General features: G+C 30.6%; 1 protein-coding gene across 1 annotated transcript in view; it reads left to right on the plus strand.

Annotated features, from left to right (window-relative positions):
• The first annotated feature begins 9644 nt into the window (after nucleotides 1-9644).
• The window catches only part of LOC145679531 (trypsin alpha-like), a 34031-nt gene continuing 30910 nt past the window's right edge, over nucleotides 9645-12765 (plus strand). The window contains exon 1 of the mRNA XM_081750109.1: nucleotides 9645-9728. Coding sequence (XP_081606235.1) covers nucleotides 9645-9728 — 84 coding nt within the window. The remainder of the gene's footprint in view (nucleotides 9729-12765) is intronic.

Raw genomic sequence — 12765 nt, forward strand, 5'->3', positions numbered from 1 at the left:
TTTCTGCATTTGAATCACATTACTTGATGCATTAGTGGATTTGCAAATCTCCCATGAACTAATTTTACTGTATATTTTATTGACCCTTTTCAAGCTAAATATGGTTGTTTGTGCATTGTTGGTATAATGGAAATGGTTCAGGTTTACTTGCCACAATTTGGAGGGATAAATACTGATTCTTCCGTTCGGTTTCCTTTGCATACCTGCAAATAAGAAAATGTTATTTTTAAGGTTTCGTTTATGATTAGGATATACGTAATAAAATATGTACTTACTTTTATTTGAGTTTCCAATAACAGAATACTTTTCATAATTTGCATAAATTAAAAAAAGTGGATAAGCTATTTACCATCTGAAGTCATTGTGAATAAGATTACACGCGAGAATAATAATAATAATAAAAACTTTTAATTACCTTGGAATGAATCTGTTATTAAGAAAGGAATTCAGTTATAATAAAAGGTATGGGCAAGGGCACTGAACTTTCTCTCTCCAATTCCTTAAGCTAAATCATGTTGTGCTGCAGTTATTAACGAAACATTTTGTTGTGAAATATGAACAAAATTATAGGGCGTTTTAGGAAAATTTTGCACAAAGAAAACTGACCTACTAAAGTAAATATTCCCTTGTAGATTTTTCCACAAGAAAATGACTTTACCATATGTTAGGATTATTAACGAAATATTTGTATATAAAAATAACAGAATCGCACAAGTTATATTTCACAAAACTATATTAAAAAAACTCACCCCAAGAGTAAATTCATCCCTTGTAAATTCATTCGTAAGAAGTAGTTGAAGCAACATTGTAGTTATTAATGATTTTTTTTATTTATGAAATTTGAACAATATCACCTGAGCAATTTTTGAGCAAATCATCTGGAAAAAGCTCATCTCCAAGAATAAACTACTTCCCATATATTTTCAGGAAAAATGAGTTATCACATATCAGATTGTTCATAAATATTTAGTTATGAAATATGAAGATAATTATTTCTGTCATTTTTTGAGAAAATCGTCTGTCTGAAAAAAACCATCCCAAGATTAAACTACCCATCCTCGATTTTTCAGAGAGAAATTACTTATACCACGGTGTGGGATTATTATGTAAAAATTGATTTATGAAATATGAATAAAATCCTTAGAGTCGTTTTTGAGAAAATCGCTGATTGAAATATTGAGACCAGTGTAATATTGATATAAAAAAGACAAGTACATATTGTAAAATATCTCATTAAACATAAAAATAATATTAGTTATTGACATTTAATTAATTTGTTTTTCTTATGCCGTCATATACGGTATTGTGGGCGCAAGGAAAGACCGCGAATCTTATCATTCCTTCGGTTAGAGCAGAGGAGTGAAGGTGCGGTCCTCTATTTATATTGGGAGCTGGCGTAGGCATTGGCTAATATCTCTATTTTACCCCCATCACAAAGACTCAAGAGGCGGAACATAGGATTCGGCGGGTAAAAATTAGTCCTTCTGGTCTATCTCTAGAGCAGGAGTGCTACAGGAAATCTACAGAGCAAAGTTAGGAAATAAATCAAGTCGAGAAAACGTGGAATGGTTGGAGTTTAAGGCAAGTTCTTTTTAACAAGACTCTTCATGCACATTTAAAAATTTACTTTAAAAAAAGTTTTTTTCTTTTTTTAGGGCGATAGTGGTAATGTTATTTATTTAAGTCTTTGGAGTAATAACTTGGAGTTTAAATTTTAATGAATAAATTTTAGTCACCTATTGGCAATCTTTCTTGTTATTACTTGATGTTGTTATTTATTATTATTATTATTATTATTATTATTATTATTATTATTATTATTATTATTATTATTATTATTTCATCATCTCTTAGATTTGTTAGGTATTCCAGTGTAAATTGGCGTTCAGCTGTATCTGGAATTATGTTTGTAAATAAATAAATAAATGGCATTTAAACCATATGCCAGTGATTCCGAAAGAGTAACCATTAATTCCTAGTTCTTTATGAAGAAAAACTTAAACGCCTGATTATTTGTACACACGAAATTACTGGGCTTACGTTTAGAGGTGCCCCTCCAGTTTCAGACCTACAAAAAGCATTTAAAACATTAAAAAATGTTATGTTAGACTAGCTAAGTTTAGATTAGATTTCCGATAAGATTTTAGTTAGACTAACAGTGACTGGAACCGGTTCTCATAGAGGCTTCAATCATCACTTAAATTCTGTAATCCGTGCTTTTAATTAAAAAAACTCAATAGATTCTCTTCATTATTCTTATATAATTCTGTAAAACTTAATGCGGAAATATCACATTCAACGCACCGATTCGCCAACCTATACAACTACCATGCTGCTGTATCAGTGAAATCTTCCGCGTCTTCCAAATAGTACCCACTTCTACTTATCTTTTATCGTGTTAAACATAACTTTACAGCCAAATTTACACACCTAAACATCACACAAGAACTCCACATAATCATTTCTTACCTCACTTCTGTAAATTGCCTAATTTTTATATGAAAAAACGGAAGGGGGAGGCATATCCAATTACTGCAAGAAGTTGAGCACTTTTTTAAAAAATTGAGTTCTGTGTTTATTTCTTATTAGGAATATGTCATACAAATTTTGTCATTTTCCTTTGAGTGTTTAGCATTTTCCCAGTTCAATTTCAATAAGTAAACAATATATCGTATACTGTATTTCCGAATCGAAGACAAGTTTATTTGCCTCAATTTCAATTCAAAAGATGGGGTCGTCTTGCTTTCGCGACATATAATGTGAAACTAAGAGCGATCTTGTGTGGGAAGAAATCCAAGATCAAAATGGCACTGGCAGTAACACTCAAGATTCAGTTAATCCTCCCAGTGAGGAAGACTAACGGAGGTCTGTATCTGATCAGATTTTTGAGTTATTTTCATGGTAAGTTCTGAACAATCTTTCCAGTATGTACTGTAGGTTTTTCAAAATCCTTTGTTAAAAAAAAATGGGGCTCGTTTTGAATTCGGAGTCGTCTTGGATTCAAAAATATAGGGCAATATTCTGTCTATGAAAGTAACTTAACTTTAAAGAATATAAGAAATATTGCAAAAATGTTGTTTTGCCATTTATTTACGATATATCACTGGTTTTAATAAGGACAATATGTTTCTTTCCTTGCTGCTTGTCATTTGCATCTTTCATATCGGTTTCATATATGAGATTTTAAAAGTTTGTTACATGTTACATTGTTTTGTGCCACACTCTGATATATAACTACAAACCTTTACTATAACACAAAAAGAAAGTATTTTTAGTGTTTTACTACATTTCAATTATTTGATAACGTGTTATCAATTTCTTTGTTTAAAAAAATGGAGAAAAGTTGACCCAATCTTATGAAAACAAACCATAAAATTCTTTACAACTTGTTTCTATACACCTGCCAGTTACAAATATGAAAGTTATAATAACTTGAATGTATGAACAACTATTTTAGTGAGTTAGAAATATTAGGAGAGTATTATCAGATTTCTGCAAAGAAAAAGTTTCATTACCTCTTTTGTAGGTAGTAGGAACATCCAAAATATAAGAAAGTCCTTCGCTTTTAACTCTACTGATTGTAACAATGAACATTTTAAAAATAATATTGACGCAAAAAGTATTAGCATTCTTTACTATGCTATCAACACTACTTTATTCACAATACAATTAATTTCACGTAAGCATACTGATTAAACATACTCCTTTATGTGTAATTACAATTAACTTCCAATATTTATTCGTGTAGAGAAATAACTTCAAAAACTGAAACTGCTATTCCATAAAAAAAATTACCAGCAAAGAAATATCTATATAGACCATTAATTTCTTTTTATGAAATAGCACATTTCATATCGGTATAAGAGAGTTTAATGAAGCAAAGTTACAGAGAAAATGGAATTGTTTAAGTGTTTTAAGGCAAAGAGAAAATTTTAATATAATAATTATTGAGAATCTGTAAGACGTATGTTTTTCTATAATTCAAATGAAGACTGCAGGGAGAAAGAGGAAGAATATGGAATGTCAGGAAAAGAGCGTTAAAAAAAAAACTATTTAAGTCTGTTTTTCTGTATACATTGCAAAACTTTTCTGTTTTTTCATTGGGATGTCACGATATTGCTTTTTCACTTTATAATAAACATTCAGTGGCGACAGATGTGAAGGGAAGCATGAGGAGCAAATATATAAGGCAAGTCAAAATGATGGGCCCGAATTCAGAAATGTATTCTGTGAAATTTAATAAACTTGTTATTTTAAGGCTAAGAAAGGTAAACTGTCTAAGTTTTCTTCAAACATATTACAAGTGTTCGATGTAAGCACTTCTCGTAACATGGCACTCATCAACCGATAGTCTATTTCCTACCAAACCTTTTGTAGCATCTTGTGGTCAATGTGAGCAATACGGTTATGCAGGTCATCCAATGTTTTTGGAAGGGTGTTATGAATGGTCTTCCCTGCAGGTGAGTCTCTCCGATATTTGGTATGGAAATGACGTTGCACACTAATCACAGACTTGTTTACATAGTAATCAAGCACACATCTCCAGTCAACGCCATTTTTCTTACCTGCTCGGTGCTGACTCTTAGCAGTAGAAAGTGGCAACACTGCGTGGAACATAAACTTTGAAAGTTAGTCTTTCGAAACGGATGTTTCACAATATGTTTATTAGGTAGATTTCACAAAATAAATTTCTGAAATCGGGTCCATCATTTTGATTTGACCTGTACTAGAAGTAAAACTTACATATAGTCGTGAAATATCGCCCTTCATTTGTTTTTTAAGGAGCTTCGTTTATCAAAGGTTCTCTGTCTGTTTGTGAGTTCATCCGGAAGACACAAAAGGTGAAGAACTACTTGATGGCTCACCATCCATTTTGACCAGGAAGTACAGGGTCAAAAATTAAAAAAAAAAAGAAAAAGAGTTCATTAATGGAGGTGATTCATCCATTTGATTCCAATATATGCAAATCAAAAATCAGTTCCCCATATATTCCTATGGGAGTAATTGTAGATATCCTTGATTGCAGACTACCCGCAATGCAGTTGAGACTAGATGTTAGTATAATGCTCAGGATGCTAAAATGAAAGTAAATTACTTTATATTTGACAAATGTGAAGACTTAAATATTTCTATTTTCAACTATTCATTCGTCCTAAAATATACACTTCACTTTATTTCAGGGGTAAAATGCTATATGTAAGCACAGGCTTGCTTTAATTTAGCTTATTAAAAAGTTTAGTTTACATTGTATATACTGTCATACTGCTACTTATTATTTTACTTATAACTTAGGAAATAGTGATTTGAACACCATGATATTCATTTTGTTATCAATTTCTGTTGCTAGTTTGAGTGAGTGGACTTCCTGAAATTATTTACTGTTTATTTTCTGGGTAGTAAACTATGTTGACTTTGTAAAATAGTTGGATAAATGTGTGAGTATATATATATTTCTGAATAATAATAATCTCAATTGTCTTCGTGGGTGCAGAGGTCTTGCTACTGGTCTGTAACTTTTTATATTAATATTATTTTCATTGGCCTTGGGAATTGGGCAAGTTATCATCAACGTCCTCCATCTAGTTGGAAAGTGAAAACTGGCTAATGGCTTATTAAATATCGTCTGTAATGGGTATTTAAGAGCAAAATGTTGATGATAATTGACGACATTTTGACAGTTCTTGAAGAGGTTTGAGGTCTAAGCCTTTTGATAGCATCTATGATTTATTCCATTTCAACATTAGTAAATATAAACTGAGTAAAAAAAAAAAAAAAATAGGCTCAAGATCATACTTAGATTTGTTATTTGAGATCTGAAAGTTTTGCATAATGCATTAGCAACATCTATTTTGGTGTTTAATTGACGTTCTTCATCAGTTAGGATACTGTTATTGGAATTGCTTTTTTTTTTTTAAACGCAAGTCCAAAAAACGTTGGATTTACATTAATGCTGGATTCGCAATCACTTATGTATCTATCATAAGCGCTTGAAACTTCCCGTTGTCTACAACCCTAATTTCTTTAAATGATAGGTAATGTCCCAACTACTTGTCTCCATTTCCTTCGAAGATGCCCTTTGTACTTTATTATTTTGGTTACTTTTTATGCGTGAATCAAACAAGATATTTCTGATTAATTTTCTTGCGTGGTACACATTTGCCGGAAATATATTCATTATTTTATAGGAAGCATCAGGGGTAAAAGTGGATCTGAAAAGTTAGGGGGACGGCAGGTAGCGGCATGACATCACGCTGTGAACCTGCTTGTCTTTGCCCATTGTATTATTATTATTATTTTAGGAACTGGGGGACGCCTTAGGTATGTTTCGGAGGTGAGGGACGGCGTTTCCCCGCGTTCTCCCTCATTTTTACCCCTGGGAAGCATCAACAGCTTCGTAAACCGTAGAACTGCTACACTGTTTCCAATTCTACGGATGTCATTTCTCTAATTAGCTTTAAGTGATTAGCTCTTAGTGATTAGCTTTATGGAAGATATAATCTGATTTAAATGTGATTTAATATTTCACATTCAGAATAGACTCCCTTCCTGTAGCAAAAGTCAATAAATAAAGCAGGATGATGAGCAACTTCAATTACCAATGATTGAAGTTCATGTCCCACTTCAATATCATTGATATTTGCAAGAACTAGATGTAATGTTCTGCCAAGTTCATTTTTAATACCATTTAGTGTTTTAAAATTGTATAAGTTCATAAATTTGTGATCCTGGAAAGTATTTGTAGAGCTAAGAAAATCAAAATCAATTTCGCTTATGTGCGATTGATTCCAATAGCCCATTAGAAGATTATTCTTTACTGTTGCAAAAAGTTTTATATACAAGTCTGATGATGTCAAGTGGAAAATATAGAAGACCCACAAATAGAGAAGAAACATTACTCACACTATTTTTTGTACATGCACTATATATCTACCAATGCAGAAATGAAAGTTTCAAGAGCATTAAAGACAGTTGCATGGGGGTTCAACCTCTTGGTCATTTCCTAGCTACGGGCCTGAACAGTAATAAGATAAAAAAGAATCAACAAGTCTTTCATATGTATAACCGTGTGTAAGACTGACTATTGTTTGAATTTTAAAGATTTCTGCATGACTTTTAATTTGTATAACACATGATTATACATATCGAGGTGTTAACTTAAAAGGTTGCAATCCTAAAATAAATAAATAAATAAATAAACGAAAATGTGGATTTTTATACCGGTATTATTCAGCTTACTATAGGTAAGGCCATAGGTGACAAAAATATTGTAAGCTTGTGTGTATTATTAAGGCAAATAAACCACTTTTTATACTTGTGTATTGCAAGGATGTAAATGGAACTTAGAGGTTATTTTTTTGCTCTCCTGAAAAAAAGTTGGAAATGAGGCTTACGACGTTTTATCTTAACACCGTCGATATGTGCATCATTAAAATATGCATATAAAAAATAAAGAATACACATTAGTACTATGCTCCTTTTTATATTGTACATTGCATGTAATTAAATAAGACATTAAGTGTCATAGAGCATGATCTTTTCATTTGAAAGTGAATTTTCTTTGTGAGAAATATTGAAAATCTTCGGCACTTATCATGAAACGTACACTCACCGAAGATTAGGGCCTAATCACTGCGAAGTTAAACAATTACATTGAAGATAAACAATTTAAAATCTTTGCGGATCTTAACCTTAGCAAGAAAATAAATTTATATGTAATTTTCTTTTCTCTCAACAATATTCATGGCATTTTTGCTTATATTCAATCAACGCGTACTTCTCATTATATTTAATAATATGGCATAAGAATTCACAATTTTCATGAAATTTCTTTCTTCCAGCAGCCTCTTTCCAATTCCGTAACTTGTGTTTGTGTTTGGGGGGACTACTGCACCCATTTAAACACCCTGCCGTTCGAGAGAGGGGGGAATTCAACAAAATTTTGTTACTCCATATAATATGATACGAAAATGAAGGTACTGTATAAATGAAGCATGAAATAAGTAAACCACAATAAAATAATAAATAAATAAATAAAAATGTACTCGGTGCTTAGTTCAGTAAAATGCCCACTATTCGACCTCCAGAAGTAGCCTATATTTCTTTAAACATTGAGTCAAATATTACTCCCTAAATTTAACTAGCGAAGCATGGAATGGGTCAATATCAAAAGAATTTAACGTAAGATACTGCTGCTGCCCCATCATCCGAACAGATAATTTTCCCTAAATGAAGCATAAATGTAATCTGGCCCTTATTTCGGTAAAACATCAACTGGGGCCCCTAAAAGTAATTAAACGTTTATTAAGGTTTGCATCTAGGAGACCCAAATTTCATATTTTTTTTCTAGGACGGCCCAGCCCTCGCTCAGGAAAAGTTTTAAGTTACGGCTCTGCCTCTCTCTCTACGTTAACAGATAAGCCCTAGTCCCTAACTTTAACCCTTATGCATACTGTGCACTGACATTTTGCTAGTGTCTTAATAAAAGAGTTGAAGAGGTTAAATTTTAGCATCCGCTTGCCCATAATAGATAGTCTGCTGTTTACCTTAATGTCATCCACGAATACCATACTGTTTACTGCTATAAAATTAGTTTCTTACCGATATACTCGAAATTTACCCATGAGGGTGGCGTTATGATTGCTGTCCTCAAGGATTTTGTTGTTGAAAATATTCCAATAACTATTGATACAATTGAAATACTGTTCATAAAATTGGTATTAGCACATAAATCTTTTTATATAATTGTAGTGTATTTTCCACCGGAAACAAAAGTTGATAAATATCAAGAATTTTTTGCAAAAATCGAGCAGGTTAAGGATATTCAGCACAATAACTTATTAATTTTCGGTGATTTCAATATTCCAGAAATTACCGTTTCGTTGGCCAACTTCTTGTCATTGGTTAATTTACAATCATTTAATAGAGTGAGAAATAGTAATGGAAAAACTTTGGATTTAGTTCTTTCTAACATTGAAGGAGGTTTAAATGTATCTAAGTGTATATTTCCTTTATTACCTGAATATTATCATCATCCCTCTTTAACCTGTCAACTTTATATTAAGAGTTCAAAGTTTACTATTAAACCAGATCCTATTATTGTATATGATTACAGTAAAGTTGACTTTTTCAATTTACATAAATCATTACAGAAACAAAATTGGAACGAAGTAACTAACTCCAATAACGTTGATAAGGCCGTGGATATTTTCTATGAAGTAGTTAATGGTGTTATTGATAGATACGTACCAAAGAAAAGATTAAGATTTAAGAAACGTACTTACCCTTGTTGGTTTACACATGAAATTATTACTATTCTCAAGCAAAAGGATTATTATAGAAAACACAAAACTCAATCGGAGTATAACTATAATAAATTTATTGAACTTCGTAGACAGCTAAAACGTATGTTGAGCACTGCGTACAAGAGTTATATATTACAAACTGAAAATACTCTAAATAAGAATTCTAAATGTTTTTGGAATTTTATTAAATCCAAGAAAAATAATAATTTTGTAAATAAATGTATGTTTTACAATAATCAGAAGTTGAACTCTGACAGAGATATTGCAGACAGTTTTGTGCTGTATTTCCGAAGTGTGTATAGTTCAGATTCTTCTTCTTACGTTATTCCTGATATAAGTACTATGGAAGTTTCTCAGAATTTAACAATTGATTTTATAACTGAACTTGAAATTAAAGAATCCATCAAAAAACTAAAGCCATCTAAGGTAAGTGGTCCAGACTCTATTCCTAGCTATGTGTTCAAAGGTTGTGGTGATATTTTAATTTCCCCTTTGTATTATATTTTTAATTTAATATTGAAAACGGCAACATTTCCTAAATTGTGGAAAGTCAGTAAAGTTTGTCCTATTCTGAAAAAAGGTAATACAAATTTAATTGAAAATTATAGGCCAATATCACTTATATCAACTCCGGCTAAAATATTTGAGCACATAATTTTTAATAGAATTTTTAATCATGTTAAATCATACATATCCATATATCAACACGGATTTTATCCAGGACGTTCAACTGTGACCAACTTAATTACATTTATCCAAAATATCTCAGATTCCATAAATAATAATTTTATGGTTGATACCATATATACGGATTTTGCAAAAGCTTTCGACAGACTCAATCATGATATGTTACTACGAAAATTATCTTCCTTTGGATTATCATATAAATTATTGACATTAGTGGTATCGTATCTGAAATATCGCGTACAGTATGTATTATATAATCAGTTAAGTTCGTCACAGTATAGAGTCTTATCGGGTGTACAACAAGATTCAAATCTTGGACCATTACTTTTTCTGTTGTTTATCAATGATTTGCCTCGAGTTATAAAATACTCCAAATGTTTGTTGTATGCAGATGACATGAAATTGTATAAAGAAATAAAGAACAACGGTGATGTAATCAAGTTACAAATGGATTTAGATAGCTGTTACAGATGAAGTATTGACAATAAATTGCCTTTTAATATAAATAAATGTTCGGTAATAACGTTCTCGAGAAAGGTAACCCTACCTAATTCCAATTATTCTATGAATAACATTATAATACAAAGAGGTAGACATGTAAAGGATTTAGGCGTCCTTATAGATTCTAAACTATGCTTCAATCAGCATATACATAAAATGATTAATGAGGCATACAAATCTTTAGGATTTTTAATTAGAAATACAAATGAATTTACTAACATAAGAGCTTGTACGGTTTTGTTTAATAGCTTAGTACGTAGCAAGTTAGAGTATGCGTCAATAGTATGGACTCCTTACTATAAACAACAGGAAAGAAATATTGAAAAAATACAAAAGAAGTTTTTACGATATTTGTATTTTAAAATGTACAGGGTGAATTCCTATGACATGAGAGTTTCTTACAGCAAATTGTTAGACATTTTTAAATATTCGCCATTAACTACACGAAGAGAAATATCTCAATTGATTTTCTTATTTAAATTGGTGAATGGCATTATAGATATACTGGCATCATGAATGCATAAGTAAGTTAAGTTTTAATACTGCCAAAATGAACTTACGGACTAGATCGCTATTTTATACTGTAAAATCTAGAACTTCTATGCATATGAATTCCCCCCTAATTAGAATTTGTCGAAATTATAATAATGTATCTAAGGAAAGTCCAGAGATTGATCTTTCTTTGCCATACATTTTATATTTGAAATTATTAAGACAAACATTAGATAAGAGGTGTGTCAGATGATTATTAAAATATTGTATATATTGTATAATTTTCTCTATTATATCCTTTATATTTGCAATTGTTGAAACAAATATCAGACAAGCAATGCGTCAGATGATTATTCTAACATTGTATACATAGTTCTTTTTTCTATTACGTTATAGATGTAACATTGTTTTTGTTTTTCTTTATACCAATGCCAATCAAACGTATATCTTTCTTTATTTTATTTTATTTTATTTTTATTTACTCGTTTTTCTTTCTATTTTTCCTCTCTTTTAGTTTTATTTTATTTTTATTTTTATTCTTATTATTGTACATGCATATAAGTATTTGAATATAATTTAATTCATGTAAGCCTATTGTAATTGGGACAGCAGTCCTGTTATAGGTGACAAATAAATAAATAAATGAATAAATAAATAAGAATTTACTCTATCATTGAGCTTAGCTCAATAAGATTTTCGATTGATATAGGTCTCATCTTTGAACTTTTTTTTTATTATACTCTAATATTGTTGCACAATTTAACATTAAAATCACCTTAGATATTCAAATGTTAATTTTGAATATATCAATATTAAAACATAACTATAAAAGGTCTTTATATTTTAGAATTTAAAGTCATGGCGGTGAGGTAATTTGCAGTCCGTTTTTCTATTAATATAATCATAATATCCACGTTTCTCTACAGTGTTATAAACTGAAACAGAAACAGTGAATGCGTTGTACTACATTCATGCTCAAAATATAGATAATAATTTACTTTGGTATTTCTTGATATTGTAATAAAAAGTTTTGCAAAATATTTATTTTCTCTTTTTGATTCATGAACATTTTTCTCCTTTAAATCTTAATTAAAACACACTATAGGATGGAATAATAAAAAAATCGAACGTACTAGTTTCTTTGGAGTTTAGAATAGGAAACAATTTTTAATCAACTACTATATTTTTACAATCAAACATTGGTCTTTGCGAAAATATTTGTATCAAATAAATACACAAGAAAGAAAACTGGGATGGATAAATAACTGTTTCATATTTTTGTGCAACTCTCCACTCATTTTGTTCAGTCTTGTAAGCATTTTTCTTAATACAAATATTTGCATAACGAGAAATCTATTGAGTTATATACATTTTCGTTGTGTAAGCTTGTTACTACAACACGCACCTTTCACAAAACATTCAACTATGTAAGAAAACAGATTGGAAATATGGATATACTTATTAGGTCTTTTCTAATTGTGGCTTTGTTCTTGGCAACGGTATGTACCTTGAATATCTTTACAAGTATTAGTAATCGATTTTCTGAGATTTCATGTATTTTCGTATCTATTCTACACTGTTTGAAGTGAACGGGAGGATGCAATACAAATATGAATTGAAGAGTATCTTATAATTATTATATACATATCAAAAGATTGGAAAAAGCTATCATTTATCATACATATAAAGTCATCAGCAACTAATTCTGTGAGTGAAGAAACTAGATCCAGAGAAACTTTATAAATTTACCTTTATAAAAGTTACAGTTGTTGTTTGATTGGTC

The sequence above is a fragment of the Thermobia domestica genome, chromosome 2 (genome assembly GCF_964235325.1).
Source record: "Thermobia domestica chromosome 2, izTheDome1.hap1.1, whole genome shotgun sequence".
In the NCBI taxonomy this organism is placed as follows: domain Eukaryota; kingdom Metazoa; phylum Arthropoda; class Insecta; order Zygentoma; family Lepismatidae; genus Thermobia; species Thermobia domestica.